Raw genomic sequence first — 18785 nt, 5'->3', positions numbered from 1 at the left:
ACCAAATGTCTAATAAGTGAAGCCAAGGGCAAATTCCCTTAGTGTTTAGGGAGCTCTCAAAAGAGCTTATAAAATATATTCAGCTATGCAAAGATTCCAAAAGTACATTATCTGTATACAGTTCTTGTGACAAAAAACACTTTGACCTCTAACTCCAGCATTGACTCAAAATGAAGAAACAAAAAATGGGGGGAGGTTATGGGAGCAAAACCTGGAAACTCAGTTCAAAACTATGCAGTCAGTTATCGACTCTAGCCTGCCAGCAAACGATGGCTCTGCAGAAGCTCTGGCAACTATTGCTAACCCAGCACATGGCACTCTTGGGAGTGGGCTCTACTTTACAGTTTAGATGAACACTTCAAAGAACAACAGGTGGTGCAGTCATGAACACATCTGGGCCAGAGTTTGGAGAATTAATGCTCAACATGTTTGCTTGTTGGGTTTATTTTTCTATCACAAAGGAAAGTTTCAGAGATGGTAAAAAAAAAAGTGGTCATTATCTTTTACTTTTTTGTGTGATCCAAGTGCGTTTTATGAAAGGTAAAAGCAGCTTTGGGTTAACATAGCCCCTCAGGTCCCTTGACATGCGCACGTGGAGTCCTGAGGCCAACGATGGCTGCACAACCTCTGAGAAGCAGCTTGAGAAGCAGCAGAGGCTTCAAGGCTCTGGATTCTAGCTTTTCATGTCCTCCGCTGGGAGGCGTGGCCAGTCATTTTTTACAGCCAAGTGAGTCCATGTCTTTTCTAAATTTCCTGTTAGAACTTATTTTTAATAACAAAATGTTAAGGCTTGAAGGTAAACAAGTGGCCATCTAGCTCAGAAGCAACAAAGCCCACATGGAAGAAGCACACCAGCCTGTGCGATCACGAGGTGTCAAAGGGATCGGGTATCAGGCATCAAAGAAGCTTATCATTGCGAAAGAGGAGGAGTGCAGATTGGGGACCCAAAGCCCATCTGTAGGCAACTGGACATCCCATTACAGTCAGTCAGGGTGCAGTACAGCAATGATGAAACATACAACTTTCCTCTAGTTCCTAAATGCTTCTCCCTCCACCCCCTAGCCCCCACTATCATGATCCCAATTCTACCTTACACATCCGGCTAGACCAGAGGAAGTACACTGGTACAGATAGGAACTGGAAACACAGGGAATCCAGGACCAGTGGTGAAAGTGGTGATACCAGAAGGGTGAGAGAAAGTGAGGTGGAAAGGGGAACCTATTATAAGGATCTACATATAACCTCCTCTGTGGGGGATGGACAACAGAAAAGAGGGTGAAGGGAGACATCGGATAGTGTAAGATATGACAAAATAGTAATAACTTAGAAGTCACCAAGGGTTCATGAGGGAGGGGAAAATATGAGGAGCTAAAACCAAGGGCTCAAGTAGAAAGCAAATATTTTGGGAATGATGATGGTAACAAATGTACAAATGTGCTTGACACGATGGATATATGTAATGTATGTATGGATTGTGATAAGAGTTGTACGAAGCCCCAATAAAAAGATTTTAAAAAATAACAAAATTTTAATCCCCATAGGCAATATTTATATGAGAGGGTTTCAAAAGATTTCATGAAAAAATTCTGCTGTCTTTTAATTTCGTTTTTTCACCAGTTTTGGAAGCCTCCTTGTATACTAGTAAGTAGTGGGTACACATTCATGGAGGGAGAAAGATTGGAAGTCAAGGAACCACAGGTTTACCCAATCATTCACTCATCCAACAGACACTTCTTAAGTAGTCACTATCCCAGATGTCACTTTGAGACCGAAGGTGTATTTTCAGTCATCTCATGTGCACATGATTGTTGGACACTGAGTAAGGCAGACCTAAGAGGGGTGCACTTAAATTACGTTGCTGGTAAAGAATATTGTTCAAGAACCAAGGACTGCCAAAAGAACAAACAAGTCGGTCTTGCAAAAAGTATGCTCCTTAGAGTCAGTCATGTACTTTGGATTTGTTATCAGGAGAGGCCAGTCCCTTTAAAAGGACATCATGCTCGGTAAAGTAGAGAAGTCGCAAAACAGAAGTCCCTCGACACGATGAGTTGGGACAATGATGGTCTCAAAGCTAACAATTGTGAGTATTTCGTTCAGTTGTACACAGGTGCACTCTGAGTTGGAAACAACTTGACGGCGCCTAACAACAGACCTGGGTGCCTGGTGACATCGCGGTTAAAGCACTCAGTTTCTCAGCCACCCGCTGTTGTCCAGGAGAAAGGTACGGCCGCCTGATTCTGCAGACTTCCATCTTGGACACCCGATGTGGCAGTTCTCCTCGTGCTACAGGGTTGCAAGGAGCCGAAAGGAATCAACTTGATGGCAGTGAATCTGACTTTATACCAGACACTGTGCTGTGCACTGGACATTATAGGGTGAATAGACTGTGGGTGCTTTACTTCTTTCTTCTCTTCTTAAAAGTTCTATTGCGAGTATGTTTCCACTGATAAAATGGGGAGGGCGGTATACTTATTCTAAAAACATGGAGTTGAGAAAGGAGTAGCTTGGTATACCTGACAGTGCTGAGCAGAGGAGCTTTTGAGGTCATCACATCATTGGAAGGAATGTTGGGATTCTGAATCCACAAGGGCTTTCACCGCCCCTTGTGAAAAAATTTTTTTTCCCCAGCAAGCAGAAGACATAGTTTTAAGAAAAGAAATCTTTTTATTGGTATGATTATATTTTCACTTCAACATTGGCCTATCTTAGTACAAATAATATATTTTCTTGTAAAGGAATATTTTGGGATGAGTTATTTAAGTAACTTGTGTTGTTTTTTTCTTCTGTAACAATGGGTTTTGGGGTAAGAAGAATATAAAATATATAGGTTGTAAAGGGATTTGAATATACATAAATACAAAATATCTACAAAATGTCTTTTGTGAAAGCGATTTACTGAGATTTTTCTTTTTCACTATTTTTCTTCTGTTTTTCTAAATAATCTTTAAGGAGATTGTTCAGCTGCGGTTCATAATGGCTTGCATGTTGCAATCCATCTTCTCTTCCTTAAAAGAGACAAAACATGAGATAATTGGTCCTTATTTTATAACAGTCCCCAGATCATGACTATTTCAGTCAGCTACCACAGTGCAAACTCCCAAGAGTTTAACCCCCAAATGTCCCTTTTAATTCAAAATGCTTGACTTACGTATAGATATTTATATTTTCATTTTACCTTCACAGTGTTGGATCACACGCTCCCACAGTTGATTTTTCCTCAAACAGGCTAAATTTCCCACAATCAATAAATGCCTCCTTCCTCTGGTCAAGGCAACATTCATTCTTTTTTCTGAGTCAATGAACCCTACTTGTCTTGTCCTGACACAGGACAAAATAATGATCTCCTTTTCCGCTCCCTGAAAAGCATCTACCGTGGACACCTGGACAGCCTTAAGGCTGGAGTGGTCGAAGTCCCCAGCACTGAGTAAATGACAGACCTGTGGGAAACAAGCACCGGGATCAGACAACGTAGGGCTGGTAAAGAACTTACGCTTCTGAACCTAACCGGAGAAGCCATTTTAATTAACCTAATAGTGGATAGGCTCCCTGTTGGCAATATGACTTAAGCATTGGGTTGCTAACCTCGGGATCACCGGTTCAAACCCCTCAGTTGCTTTATGAGAGAAAGATACAGATGTCTGCTCACATGATTTTCACTCAGAAACCCTCACGAGCAGGTTTACTCTGTCCTATAGGTTTGCTATGAATGAAAATCGACCCAGTAACAGATTTTAATAGTGTATACTTTTCAATTCTGCTTAGTCTAAGATTGCAAACTAATCAATTCAATACTAATTATAAAAAAATCAAAAGTAATTACAATCCAGTGCCAGTAAGTTCATTTAAATGTGCTCACATTCATAAAATTCAGAGTCAATAAACATAAGAATAATAAAAACTAAAGAGAGAGAAAAAAAACCTAGTTAGATAAAATTGGCTCACATGGGCATTCATATCTGGTATATATACCTGATTTACTGGTAAAACTTAATAATACTGAAAGAATATTTTGAAAACAGAGATTCCATCTGTCTCAAAACACAAAGCACACACCACAGTTTCCATTCCCTAATTTGTTTATTTGCATTTTTGCCCCATACAGCTGTAAACTGAATTTAATTAAACCTTGTTAGGTTTACATTTAATTATATACAAAAAAAGCCAGAGCAGACAAAAATCAGAATGCTTCTTTTTTATTTTATTTTATTTATTTATTTTTTGCTTCTTTTTTAATACCTTATGAACCTGGCAGTTTCTAAGCACCAACCAAACTGCACAATGTACGGTTAAATATTATAAGATGTAAGTATAATAACTTAATAAGGGATAACTATTACAGTGTGCATTACAAACCTTGTACATCTGGGATTTGTATAATGTTATCACTCCAATCATTGAGCCTTCGATTCCACTTGCAATCAGTGATTGAATCAGCTTGAGTGTAAAGGCAGCTTCTGCCACATTCTGAAAGCTGTTATCTCTTTCCATCTGGAATGAAAAGCAGATCCTAAATTATATTTCCCAGAAAGACTAGGGGAAGACCAAGTAAAATCATACACGCAACACCAATAAAATTAAGCCAGGAAATTAAATGTATTTCCTCCCATTAACATTAAGATCATTTACCTGCTCCAGTCCCTTGACATTATAGAAACACAGGGTTGGTAGCCAGTCCAATAAAGGGCTCCTCTCTGTTTCTGAAACACCATTCAGGAGATTTCCTTCGTAGAACAGATCATTAGCAATAGCACTGATTGCAGGATGACAACGATACTGGGTTCTCAGTTGGATTGGTTTGTGACCCTAAGACATTTAGATATAGAAAAATTAGAATATGTTCTTTTTTCCCTCTGTCTACAGAAAGGAAAATAATATGTAAAGAATTTTTAATTTTACTATGTTGTGGTTTTAGGAGATGAATTAAAACCACAATAGAATAAACTACATATAAAAATCATTTTTAAAATTACTGAAAATATTCTCATAGTAAACTATTATTACATTACAAAAGAATAAGACATACAACATGCCAAGTCGTAGACATTTTATCTGATACAACTGACATTTAATGTTATATTTTCATAATCTACTTAAAGTTGGCCTAAAACTAAATCTAAAATTTAAAAAATAACGTGAAAGTGCTGTTGATAATACATTAACTAACTTCCTTTTTGGGTAAAAGCCATTACGCATTTGGGCTCTTCAAAGAAGTTTCAGATTTTGTTAATGCATCATAAAATCCAAATCTCAGCTACCTTAGGGTTCTTCTGGATCATATTTCCAATAAGTTCTGTGTTAGAACTGTGTTCAATTTTATTGTTAGAATATTTTGAATAACAAGCTTCCCTAAGAATAATACATGCATGTTAAAATGTAGAATTACATGGACACAATTCCTTACATAGAACAAAAAGATGAAACAGCAATGGTCAGTTATCTGTTACTCTTTAGGAGACAGATTTATAGGTAAGTATAAGTCAGTGTGCACTTGTACCTGTGACAAAAAGGTGAGGAACAAACATGCCGAAAGGGCTGTTAGCTAAGATTGTTGTTGTTAGGTGCCATATCAAGTCAGCTCCAACTCTATGTACAACCGAAGGAAACTGCTTTCATCAGCATTGATTGTGGATCTAAACACGATGAAATCCTTGACCTGTTCTCTCTCTATCACTATGTCACGTACTGGTTGTGAGGATTTTGGTTTTGTTTACACTGAGTTGTAATCCACACTGAAGGCTGCAATCCTTGATCTTCATCAGCAAGTACTTCAAGTCCTCCTCACTTCCAGCAACAAAGTGGTGTCATCTGCATATTACCGGTTGTTAATAAGCCTTCTTCCAATCCTGATACTGCATTCTTCATCTAATACAGCTTGTCTGAATATTTGCTGAGCATATAAACTGAATAAGTAATGGTAAGAGGATACAACCCTGATACACACTTTTTCTGATTTTAAACTATGCAGTACTCCCTTGTTCTGTTTACACACTGCCCCTTGATCCATGTAGAGGTTCTCCACGAGCACAATGAACTGTTCTAGAATTCCCACTTTTCTCAAGGTTATCCATTGTTTGTTATGAACCACATAGTTAAATGATTTGGCACAGTCAATGAAACACAAGCAAACTTTCTGGTATTCTCTGCTCTAGTCAAGATCACCTGCTATCCCTAGTTCCACGTCCTCTTGTGAATCTAGCCCAAACCTCTGGTGCAGCTCCCCGTAAACATAGTGCTGCAAGCACTATCGGATGACCTTCAGTAACATTTTACTTGCATTTGATATATGTGATACTGTTCTTGAGCTTGAGCATTCTGGTAGATCACCTTTCTTTGGAATGGGTATAAATAGGAATCTCTTCCAATCAGTTGGTCACGTAGCTACCTTCAAAATGTCCTGGCATAGATGAGTGATGACTTTCAGTGCTTCCTCGGCTTGTGGAAACATTTCCATGGGTATCCCCTCAATTCCTGGAGCCGTAGTTTGGGCTAACGCTTTCAATGCAGCTTGAACTTCTTCCTGCAGGATCCTGGGTCTTGCGCATATGCTACCTCCTGAAATGGCTGGATATCGACGAGTTCTTTTTCAGACAGTGACTGTATATCCCTTCCATCTTCTTTTGATCTTTTCTGCATCGCTCAATCTTTTGCCCATAGGATCTTTCGATATTGCAACTTAAGGCTTGACTTTTTCCTTGAGTTCTTTCAGTTTAGTATATGTTGAGCATCTTCTTCCTTTTGGGGTTTCTGTCTGTAGGCCTTTGCACATTTAACTTTAGGACTTGTCTTCTCAAGCTGCCATTTGAAATCTGTTCAGTCCTTTGATTTATTTCTTCCACTTGCCTTAGCTGCTCTACTATAAATAGGAAGTTTCAGAGTCTCTTCTTATATTCACTTTGATCTTTTCTTTCTTTCCTGTTTTTCAATGACCTTTTGCCTTTTTCAAGTATAATATTCTTAATGCTATCCCACAGCTGCTCAGGTCTTCTGTCATTAGTGTTTGTTCAGTACATCAGATCTGTTCTTGAGATGTTCTCAAAATTCTGGTGGGATACACTCAAGGTCGTTATTTGGCTCTGACGAACTTGTTTTACTTTTCATCCCCTCCAAGTGAACTTGCATATAAGCAATTGAGGGTCTATGCCACAGTTAGCCAATGGCCTGGTTTTTAGCTTCTCCATCATCTCTTCCCATAGACACAGTCTGAAATTGAGCTTTTCCATTGTCTCTTCCCACAGATTGAGCCGATTTGATTTCTGCGTATTCCATCTGGAGAAGGACACATGTATAGTCAACATGTACAGGGTAATTTGCTACAAACAAGGCATTGGTCTTGCAGAATTCTATCATGCAATCTTCAGCTTCTTTTCTATCACCAAGACCAGATTTTGAAAACACTGTGTCTTCCGCTGTTTCCAACTTTTGCATTCCAATGGGAAATAATTATCAAGGCATCCTGATTGCACCTTTGATCAATTTCAGACGGAAGATGTTGGTAGAACTCTTCAATTTCATCATCACTAGCCTTAGTGTTGGTGCATAAATCTGGATGATAGCTTATATTAATTGGATTTCCTTGTTTCAAATAGATATAATCCAATCTCAGACAGCACTGAACTTCAAGATAGACCTTGAAATGTCCTTTTTGACAATGAATGCAATGCCATTCCTCTTGATTGTGTCATTCACACAAAAACAATAACAGTGTTACCAACAGAATAGAAACCTGGGACAAGTGAGGGGGGAACGGGCAGAAACTTCCTATGTGAGTGTAAACATCTCTGCATTTGTGAGCAGGGAATTCATCCCATTCCAGCTACAATCACTTGTTAAGGGATCTTGCTGTGACGATTATTGCAGCTTCTAGATCAAGCACTATGTACTTGACATTTTCACAATTTTTTAGTTTCACTGCAGTTTCTCTTCCTCTATTAAAAATGACAGATGAGTAGAGGCCCAAGGTCCTTCCTCCACCTTAATACTAAACCTATAAATGTAAAAAAAAGATATATATGTATATGTATGTGTGTGTGTGTATATATATATATATATATATATATATATATATATATATATATATATATACACACACACCATATTGAATGAAGGGGGATGAGCAGAGTGGAGACCCAAGGCTCAAGTGTCGGCCACTGGAGATCCCCTCATAGAGGGGTCTAGGGGAGGAGATGGGTCAGTCAGGGTGCGAGGTAGTACCGATGAAGAACACAGCTTTCCCCCAGATCCCGGATGCTTCCTCCCCCCAACTACCATGATCCGAATTCTACCCTTGCAGGGCTGGATAGGACAGAGGCTGTACACTGGTACATATGAGGGCTGGAGGTACAGGGAATCCAGGGTGGATGATACCTTCAGGACCAAGGGTGTGAGGGGCGATGCTGGGAGAGTGGAGGGTGAGTGGGTTGGAAAGGGGGAACTGATTACAGGGATCCACAAGTGACCTCCTCCCTGGGAGATGGACGGCAGAGAAGGGGGGGAAGGGAGACTCCGGATAGGGCAAGATATGACAAAATAACAATGTATAAATTACCAAGGGCACATGAGGGGAGGGGGGAGCGGGGGAGGGAGGGGAAAAAAAAAAGAGGACCTGATGCAAAGGGCTTAAGTGGAGAGCAAATGCTTTGAGAATGATTGGGGCAAAGAATGTGCAGATGTGCTTTATACAGTTGATGTATGTATATGTATGGATTGCGATAAGAGTTGTATGAGCCCCTAATAAAATGTTTAAAAAAAAATGACAGATGAATCAAAGATCAAACAGCAAGCTATCTCCATAAAGGTCATTTAAGCTAGAAGCTATGATAAAGTTTGTCTTTTTGCAAACGCATCTTACCGATTCCTTAGACTGGAGTATGTCTACAAAATTAGCTTGATTTAGCATATTGCAACAAAAAAACAGACATAATTAACAAATAATGAATTATGGTATATGCGTGCAATAAAATATTATTCAGACACACAAAAAATAAAGTACTAGGCCAGGCAACCATATGAATGAACCTCACAATGATGCTGCGGTTTAGCACATACAGGGCTTTATTTGGGGGATACAGGTAGTGGTTGCACACAATTCTGTGCCAAATGAACCGCCCACTTTAAAATGGTTAACATTATGTTACAGGAATTTCACCTCAAGTCAAAAAAGAGTAATAATTAATTTAAAAATTTTCCAAATATCCAAAATGGAGTTCCCAAGCAGTGCTGGTTTGAGGGATAGATGATACAAATGAGTACATCGAATCATTGAGCGATCATCTTAGAAACTATAGATTTTCTTAGTGTTAAAGTAAATGCAATATAGCCATCAATGAAGTGCACAGGTAAAATATTCTTATCAAGGGGTACACAAATTGTATGTTTTACTCATTTTTAAAAGCAGTACTTTCTAAACAACTCTAACTTTAAACGTTTTCATTTTTTATCAAGTCACCCAGCATGAAATCAATGAAAGAGGATTCTGTCTGTACCATTAAGCAAAGTCGATCAAAGAGAGTTTGTTCCAATCCACTTTCATGAGCTGCATCAGAACCCTGGATAGTAGGAGGCAGCTGTCTGGGGTCTCCAACAAGAATCAGCTTTTCACATTCAAATCTATAAACAGAATTGGAAAAGTAATATACGTTCTGAGAAAAGGAGCCTTTACAGCAGTGTTTCCAAAATACATTCCAATACTTTGAATTCTATGAACTAAAAAGTCTCAATAATGCTCTTAGATGCATTGAGTTTTGAGACGTTATAGAGTAAGGAATGTATGTAAAATCTTTACATAGCTTTATTTTCTCCATAAAATCTACTAAGTACTCACTGTTCCGACATACAATTGGCCTTTTACAGGACACACTTTGGCAAACACCAATTTTAAGAACCACAGGCTTTTTAAAAATAATTTTACTGGGGGTGCTAAAAGCTCTTATGACACTCCATAGATCAATTGTATCAAGCATATCTGTACATATGTTGCCATCATCATTTTCTAAACATCTTCTTTCTACTTGAGCCCTTGGTATAAGGGCCTCTCCAAAAACTTTTAAGATGAACATATTTCTTAGAAGTCGTTTGACTTAAGCTCTTATTTTAGAGATGAAGTGAGGTGGGTAGGGAGGGGCAGACAAAATGGGAATGTTTACATTTATGGATAAAGCTATGTTCATCTCTCAGCGCCATCCTTCTGTGGACAGTTATTTAATGTCTCCAAGGGTCAGTATCATTATCAGTAATGCCTCTAAGTTACTGGCGGCAATATTTTGCATGGCTGTTTTAAGGATTAAAGAAGTCTTATAATGTGGTTATTGTACACCAGGCGTATATGCAACAAGTATTATCCCCCTAGCCTGCGCTCTGGGCCCTGCTTCTTCTCTACCGCTCCCTCCTGAGTGGGAGGACCACCTTGTTCCAACTGTCTTAGGACGGGTCTGCTTTTAAAACGAAAAGTCTCATGTCTGAGAACGCTCTAAGTCCCAAGTAAATTATGACAGTTCATCCCTTACTTCCTCATTAGTTGAGGAATAAGAATAAGAACTCAGGCCGAGTCTACTACTCGTTCTACTACCTTTGCATCAATGCACAACGTTTTAATGTGCTGGGACAGTTTAGAAGAATTCAAAGTCCTCAAATTGTCAACTGTTTTTTCCTTTATATACTTTCATATTTTAAAAATTATTTTCAGAATCCAAACACAATAATTATATCCAGATAAGGGGGCTGAAGGACACATTTCAAGAAAGCTAGGTCCTCAACCCACAACTAAATCAGAACTTTTAATCTAGTTGAGAAATCAGCAAGGTCCAAGGTAGGCTATCTAAAGCTTTAGGATTAAAGAAAGCCCAAATGTCTAAACTGGGATCAATCAAAATTTTGATACAGTAGGTACCAATTCTCTGTATACTTCTTCAAAAATCAGTTTAGTACTTCACTGGCAATATTCTTAGAAGTGTTGAAGAAATGTGTGTTCAGGCAGAAACGGAACTGAGAACATGATTGCAGTGTTAGGACACCTGCGTGTCTGAGGGAAAAGAATCTTTTATGGGACGTACCTTGCAATGGGGAGGAGAGAAGCCGGCTCAGTTATCTGACTACATTCATCCAGCACCACCACAGGGAACTGAAGATCATTCAAGCACGGAAACGGGCAGGCCGCACAGGTTACTCCAATGACTCGAACCTTTGTTGTAACAAAAATGTCACCAATTAACAACTATTCAAAGAGAGTGAAGAACATGTTTACCAAAGAAGCTGTAAGCTAAACTAGAAAACCAGGGCTTGTCCTAATTTAATTACCGACGATCATAACCACAGGTCACTTCACATTTCCATTATTCTCACACAGAAAATGGGGAATAACAGAATACAGGCCACCCTTCAATAGGACTAAATGAAAGGTATACTTTTATTTTCAGAATAAAGCAATCATAAAATCCAAAGTATCCTGGGTGGCATACTTATTGTGTCTTCTAAGGGAGGCTGAGTCCTATGGTGCCCTGGAGCAACACAGGCCAGCTCCCCACAAAGACCACTAAATACTCTAACGCCCTGTCACTTGCTCGACCTGCAAGTGCACTAGGGTCTGAGTTACTTAAGAAGAAGTTAATTCCAAAACGAGTAAATTAAAGTGTACCGATGGTTTGTAAGCACATTAAAATATCAATAGTCTTGAATATTATTGCAGAAGACCGTAATTCTTTTTTATTAAAAGACCATAATTCTAAAAGCAAAAAGTCTGATAAAAGTCAATATTCAATCTCTGGAATTAGACAATAGAAAAAAAATCTATGAATTTTCTAATTAAACATGGTTAATAACCTTCCAGCTATAAATATGTGTTTATATATTGAGGAGCCCTGGCGGCATAATGGTTAATAATTTTTCCCAACTAGGCAAGCACTGAGCAACTCACTCTGAGTTAGTGCACCCAGTGGCATCACCTGGGAAAAGGTTCTCTCTGGTCACATTGAGGACTGATTTAAGACAACAGTGTGCAGCTGTGAAATTTTGTTTTCTTCTCGGGAAAAATGCTGCAGAAACTGTTGTGATGTCGAACACAGCTTACAAGGACAGTGCTATGGAATAGACTCAAGTGTACGAATGGCTTTCTCTTTTCAAAAAAAGTGAAATGTCGATTGATGACAAGTCTCATTCTGAACATCTGTCAGGTCCCGGGTGGACGAAGATGTCAACTTGCAGTGCATTTGGAATTCGTTCTGCCAGGTCAGACTGTTAATCAAGCTTTCTATTTACAAGTTTTGAAGATTGCATAATAGTGTGCAACACTATTGTATGTGTGAAGGTAAAGTATTGTACTTGAGTTCCAGTTCACAGATGCACAAGTTTATTCCAAATGAAACCTGTTCGAACATGCCACCATGATTAGTGGATAGCTACAGATAAGTTTCTCTGCAATACACTGTCCTAGTCTTCTTAGGTTACCTTCATAAAAGGTTCAGTCAATACAATGGTTTTCCAGGGAATGTGCTGGGCCACTTAATATCAAAGCAGAGAAGTCAGTTAAGAAGGTTATACAAATTGGTTTTTTTTTTTGGACCCCAAAGAAGTACTCTTGATAGATATTCTGAAGGACAATCAAGGAGATTTATTATAAGTTTTTTTAAAAATTAAAAACTGCCTTGGTGAGAAAAAGGCCACAAAAGTTGCACCAAGGACATCCCCCACCACTGACAATACCCTGCTCATTCTTCAAGGGTAAGAAGAGCTGTCTGTGGTGGTGGAATGAAATTTCTTAATAGGGCTCTTCAACCTAGGTCTTTGTAACTCCCACCAAATGGATAGGTGGGACTATGCAAATAAGGCATGTGTAACACTAAAAAGGGGATTAGTCTGTTTTAGTTACCACCCCACTGGCTATGCAGATGAGCAGTCTTTAAGGTTGGAAGAAAGCAACATCTTAGCTCCACTGAAAGAAGAGCCTTAGAGGAACCAGAGATTGTGACATAAGAGACTGTGGAACAGAGCAAAGGAGCCACACCGGACCAGACAGCAAGGAAACTGAGCTAGAACAGAAAAACAGTGCATAGACTATAGGACTGGGAGGCAGAGCAACAGGAGGGCTTCCTGGCCCACCACAATGGCAGAGGTCAAAGGGCCATGTGGCTGACAGGCTCAGAGAGAGACTTGGCTACCAGCTGAGTGGAGGCACTGATGTGGAACAACAACTCTATTCTTACTGTTTACTAAACCTGGCTTGCGGTATTCTGTTAACTTCTTCTAGTAAACCCACTTAACTATGAGTATTGCCTTTGAGTTTTGTGTGACCATTGCAGTGAATTCTCTAACCCAGCACAGAGTAGTGTGACAGGAGAGGAATGGTTGGTGTGAGACTAGGTAAAGAAAGGTGGAGGTGGAGGCATGTCTGACCTTTGCCTCGTGGCTGTATGGCCACATCCACACCACTTTCCACACTGTACTATGAGAATTTTGTTTTGAAACCTTACCCCGCCCAACCTACAGCTCTGATAATGCCCTTTCAGACTTCATTTGTTCCCCAAACTCAAAGAACATTGAAAAGAAACATGACAGAAATCCCTCAAGAATATCAAAACAGCATGGTGTAAATTGAAGAAGGCAAAATTCTTCAGGAAAGGGCCTAGAGAAATGGAAATGCTGCCTTCAGAAGTGTACAGATCTGGATGGGGAATATGTCAAGGAACAATAGCTTCACATTTTAAAATATGAATAATTTCTGTAATTTTTCAGCAATACTTTTTGACTTGTTCTCATGAATTCATCCATTTATTCTTTTTAAACAATCCGAAGAGAAGCACACTTCTTAGTAGAAAGGCTAGTACAAACTTACCACACCATTTCTCAGCAAATGTAATTACCAGAAATATGCTTTACTACGGAAACATTACCTCCAAATACCTTGTGAAATTAGAAAGTCAACACCCTACTTTCTCTCACCGTTGATACACATTAATCACCTACAATGGCCTTTCAACAATCTCCCAATGGACTTTTCTTTCTGAGTTAAAAATAACAAATATCCTAAAGCTGTATTCTCATAAAATTCCCATAGCTCATAGACATGGAGTTTTTGAAAAAAGATTCAGCAGAGTAAACCCTTGAAGCAATATTCACTACTTGTGCTACCATTCGGAAATATTCATTTTCTAATTTCCGATAATTATGTCTTACAAAAAAAACTTTAAAATGAGAAGTCTAAAATATGAATCCAGTGGCATTTTTGGTTTGCTTGTTCAGAAAAATATCTATTACAAAAACCCTAATGAGGCAGGCCTGGTGGGAAATGATCAAGGGTAAGGTTGCTTAGAGAAGAGGTATACTCCAGCCCAGGTGGCGACGAAGCATGGTAGTAGGGCAGGAGGAAAGTCAAGGGAGATGGAGGAAAGAGCTAAGAGTCAAAGGGCATTCATGGAGGTCTAGACAAAGACATGTACATGCAAATATATATAGGAGGATGGGGAAATAGATCTATGTGTCTACATTTATAGGTCAAGTATTAAGGTGGCGGAAGGACCTTGGGCCTCTACTCAAACACTCCCTCAATGCATGAATACCTTCTTTTATTAAATTGGAACTCTATGATGCTCACTCTCCCGACACAACGGCTGGAGTCAAAGTGGGTGAACAAGTAAATGTGGTGAAGAAAGCTGATGGTGCCCGGCTATCAAAAGAGATAGTGACTGGGGTCTTAAAGGCTTAAAGATAAACAAGCGGCCATCTAGCTCAGAAGCAACAAAGTCCACATGGAAGAACACACCAGCCTGTGTGATCGAGTGGTCCCGAAGGGATCAGTTACCAGGCATCAAAGAACAAAAAATCATATCATTGACTGCATACCTCCATGATAGGATCGCTGAAGACAAATGGGTGCATAAGCAAATGTGGTGAAGAAAGCTGATGGTGCCCGGCTATCAAAAGAGATAGTGTCTGGGGTCTTAAAGGCTTGAAGGTGAACAAGCGGCCATCTAGCTCAGAAGCAAAAAAGCCCACATGGAAGAAGCACACCGGCCAGTGCGATCACGAGGTGCCAAGGTACCAGGTATAAGGCATCATGCAAAAAAAAAGGATATAAGTGTGTGTATGTATGTGTATATGTGTGTATATGTATATGTATATATGTATATATATACCATATTAAATGAAGGGAGAAGTGCAGAGTGGAGACCCAAGGCCCAAGTGTCGGCCAATGGAGATCCCCTCATAGAGGGGGTTAGGAGAGGAGATGGGTTAATTAGGGTGTGAGGTAGTACCAATGAAGAACACAGCTTTCCCCCAGATCCTGGATGCTTCCTCCCCCCAACTACCATGATCCAAATTCTACCTTGCAGGGCTGGATAGGACAGAGGCTGTACACTGGTACATATGAGGGCTGGAGGTACAGGGAATCCAGGGTGGATGATACCTTCAGGACCAAGGGTGTGAGGGACGATGCTGGGAGAGTGGAGGGTGAGTGGGTTGGAAAGGGGGAACTGATTACAAGGATCCACATGTGACCTCTTCCCTGGGAGAGGGACAGCAGAGAAGGGGGGAAGGGAGACTCCGGATAGAGCAAGATATGACAAAATAACGAGGTATAAATTACCAAGGGCACATGAGGGAGGGGGGAAAGGGGAGGGAGGGGAAAAAAAAAAAAGAGAGGACCTGATGCAAGGGGCTTAAGTGGAGAGCAAATGCCTTGAGAATGATTGGGGCAGGGAATGTATGGATGTGCTTTATACAATTGATGTATGTATATGTATGGATTGTGATAAGAGTTGTATGAGTCCCTAATAAAATGTAAAAAAAGAAAAGAGGAGAAAAAAATGATTAGGGCAAAGACTGTACAGATGTGCTTTATACAATTGATGTATGTATATGTAAGAACTGTGATAAGAACTGTATGAGCCCCAATAAATTGTTTAAAAAAAATAAATAAACAGGTCACAGTTAAAAAAAACAAACCCTAATGAAGTAGGTTTTTCTTTAAATTATATTTTGCTTTACCTTTTAATTTATTATTATATTGTTGGGATTCTAACTACAATAACAATTTTATTAAATAAGCAATTTTATTTATAAAAACAATTTTATTAAATTTATAAAATGCTATGAAGCATTTAAAATTATGTTATTATAAAGACATTTCATTTTAGAAATTACTGTGTCAGATCTGAATGCATTCTGATTTTAGACCCTTGAAAATTTGTTAGCGAAATGGAAAAAAGTTTCCTCCAAAATAGATTTCATTTGTGGACGGTAATGGTTTATGGCAACCAGACTATCATTCAAAAATGATCAAAGAAATAATCAATGGTTATTTGGACAATCATCAGTATGTTGCATTGTAAGTAAGTATACTGGTAAGTAGTTTACATAAATGGCTAATTTGTATTTCCTGAAGAAACCTGTTTCTGTTGGAAAATCCAAACAAAGCCCTTCTGGATTCAGCCATGGGGAGAGGCATTCCGAGCTAACCCTATGACACCATTTCTAATCCTACACTCCTTCTCTGCGACAGTCTCGCATGCCCACCCTTTGGGCGGTGACTGCCGATTCCTGCCTCCACAGAAGCAGGTGGAGTGCATTTCCTTGTCGCACCGGAGCGGGGCTTGGCCATATGGCACATGGGATGTCAGCAGACGCGGTGTGAGAAATGTAGGTGTGGATTCGGTCTACCTTCTTAACTTCTGCCATCCATCAGAAGACCTTGTCATAGGCAGCTGCTCTCAATATGAGAAACCTGACCCTTAAGTGAAGCCGAGTCACCGTGGTTTGGAGTCACTAAGTTTGTTGCTAAACTACTCCAGTTTTATTTGGTAAGGAGGTTATAGCCACAACTGATCAATAAGGGGTCCTAGATAAGATGGTCTTTCAGATCTCCTGCAGAGTGGCCAACGTCCATTCAGTCTAAGAAACCAACAACTCCATTTTCCTCTAAAAAACAGTTTCCCCTATGCTCTCTTCTTTCCAAGAAGGGAGCTGCTTGACTTCTTTCTCATCTATCAGCTGATGCCAGGGCTGCCTGGGTCAGAACTTGATGTAAGGCTACCTGCATAGCCTGGGATCCTATGTGTCTATTCTTGGCTCCCAAAATCTGGAAGGCAGTGTCTCTGGGCTTCCCGGGTTCTTGGCTACGCGCAGACCCTGAAAGCTGTGGCTTTCTGGGAGGCCATCCCAGGGAAATTTCACTTGACAATTTTGCCTGAAGCACTCCCTTCCTCTATTCTCCAAAAATGCAACCAATTTCATTTAACATGCCAGGAATCTATGGCCGAAAAAAAGGGGACAAGGCAGAGTATTCATGGCAAGGTGTTATGTTCACATATTTGAAAAATGTTCTGCAATAACCACAAAATGCACTGGATAGACAATATCCAGGTTTACATACGCACACATCTTAGTTGACTCTAAGTTCACACAGTAGTTTACTTAAAAGAATTGTGCTTCCCTCGACAGGATTAAAGAGCAGTTTAGTGCACATAATTTAAGACACAGATGGAAGCTCTGTCTCCATACCTGCTTGAGCAGGGTCCTGTTGGTTCCCAATTTATGCTGCTCAATGCTTTTTCTCACATAAATCTTTTCCACGGGAGTCAGGTCTTCTTTCATTAGCGCATGCAGTTCTTTCAATTGTTCACTTTCATTTTCTGAGCCAGAGTGCAAGCTAAAAAGAAAATTACATATGAGAACACCATCGTTCGTTCTGTTTCGTAGCATCACGAGAGAGTGATGATTTTCCCAAATCAACCGAGAGAAGCCCTTTTCCTGCTCTTCCGAAGACAAGTCTTAGGAGAGTTACATGAGAGTATTTTACCTCTCTGAACACGGGCATTCCGTGGCTTAGGATCCAGCGTGCTTACCTGTAAGGTAAAATTGGCTTGGCAATCTTCCGAACACTCCCCACTCGGACAAATTTCTCAAATCCAAGACTGAGAAGCCTTGAAAGAAAACAAGTTTATGGGATTTTAGATAAATTTTAGAAACTCACAATGAAATGAAATGTGGAGGGTTTTTAGATATAGTATACTCTTTAAAGGAAATAAGGTAAGTTTATGTTATGTTGAGGGCCCATGAAATATTCATAAAATAGCAATGTTAGTATTTATCACAAATAAAATTGCCCCAAAGACACAATACTGTGAAACACAATAAAGCTAGTTGCTGTATGTCAACCCAGACCAACGGAGCCCCACCCATGTCAGAGCGGAACAGAGCCCCCCAGGCCTTTGTTCAGTGGTATCTCTGGGAGCGCTAGAATTTCTAACTTTTGTACAGCTCAGGGACTACTTGCCAGTGGCCACTGAGTTGATTCCAATTGACGGCAACTCTAATAGCTACCACATAATTAGTATTAACATTTAGCAGGAAGTGTTAAGCTCCTTAGCTCTGCAAGCTAGTTTATCTTCGAATAGAGGACACGGATGATCAGTGGTGAGGTGATATTGCTGAGGACACGGATGATCAGTGGTGAGGTGATATTGCTGAAGTCACATAACTAATAAGTGGAGCAGTCAGGATTCAAACCAGTCCATCCACCTTGCCTTCAAAGGCTAGGATCATTGACCATCCTCCCCTCCCCTCATCAGGGCTTTGTGAAGCAGGGACTCATCTACCCTTCCTTCTTACTGAATCTCGCTGCTCTAGATCTAGCCTAGGCAGAGCAAGTCAATGAATAGCTAGCCCTCTCAAATATCATCTACCACCTCAAAAGGGGAATGGAAAGAATAGAAAAGTTATTGGAAATGTCCTTGTTTTTTTGTTAGGTGCCATCAAGTCTGTTCTGACTCACAGAGATGCTAAGAACAGCAGAACAA

General features: G+C 39.8%; 1 protein-coding gene across 1 annotated transcript in view; it reads right to left on the bottom strand.

Annotated features, from left to right (window-relative positions):
* Nucleotides 1–2681: 2681 nt before the first annotated feature.
* ZGRF1 (zinc finger GRF-type containing 1) overlaps nt 2682–18785 on the bottom strand; it is a 75343-nt gene continuing 59239 nt past the window's right edge. Inside the window, exons 22-29 of the mRNA XM_075543910.1 lie at nt 17832–17909; nt 17488–17635; nt 11049–11176; nt 9483–9606; nt 4627–4803; nt 4354–4488; nt 3176–3437; nt 2682–3005 (exon numbers count right to left, since the gene is read on the bottom strand). Of these exons, the coding sequence (XP_075400025.1) occupies nt 2893–3005; nt 3176–3437; nt 4354–4488; nt 4627–4803; nt 9483–9606; nt 11049–11176; nt 17488–17635; nt 17832–17909 (1165 nt within the window). The 3' untranslated portion in view covers nt 2682–2892. The remainder of the gene's footprint in view (nt 3006–3175; nt 3438–4353; nt 4489–4626; nt 4804–9482; nt 9607–11048; nt 11177–17487; nt 17636–17831; nt 17910–18785) is intronic.

Source organism: Tenrec ecaudatus, chromosome 3 (genome assembly GCF_050624435.1).
Source record: "Tenrec ecaudatus isolate mTenEca1 chromosome 3, mTenEca1.hap1, whole genome shotgun sequence".
Lineage (NCBI taxonomy): Eukaryota > Metazoa > Chordata > Mammalia > Afrosoricida > Tenrecidae > Tenrec > Tenrec ecaudatus.
The sequence above is the reverse complement of the archived record's forward strand: the minus strand, read 5'-3'. Positions and strand labels throughout refer to the sequence as shown.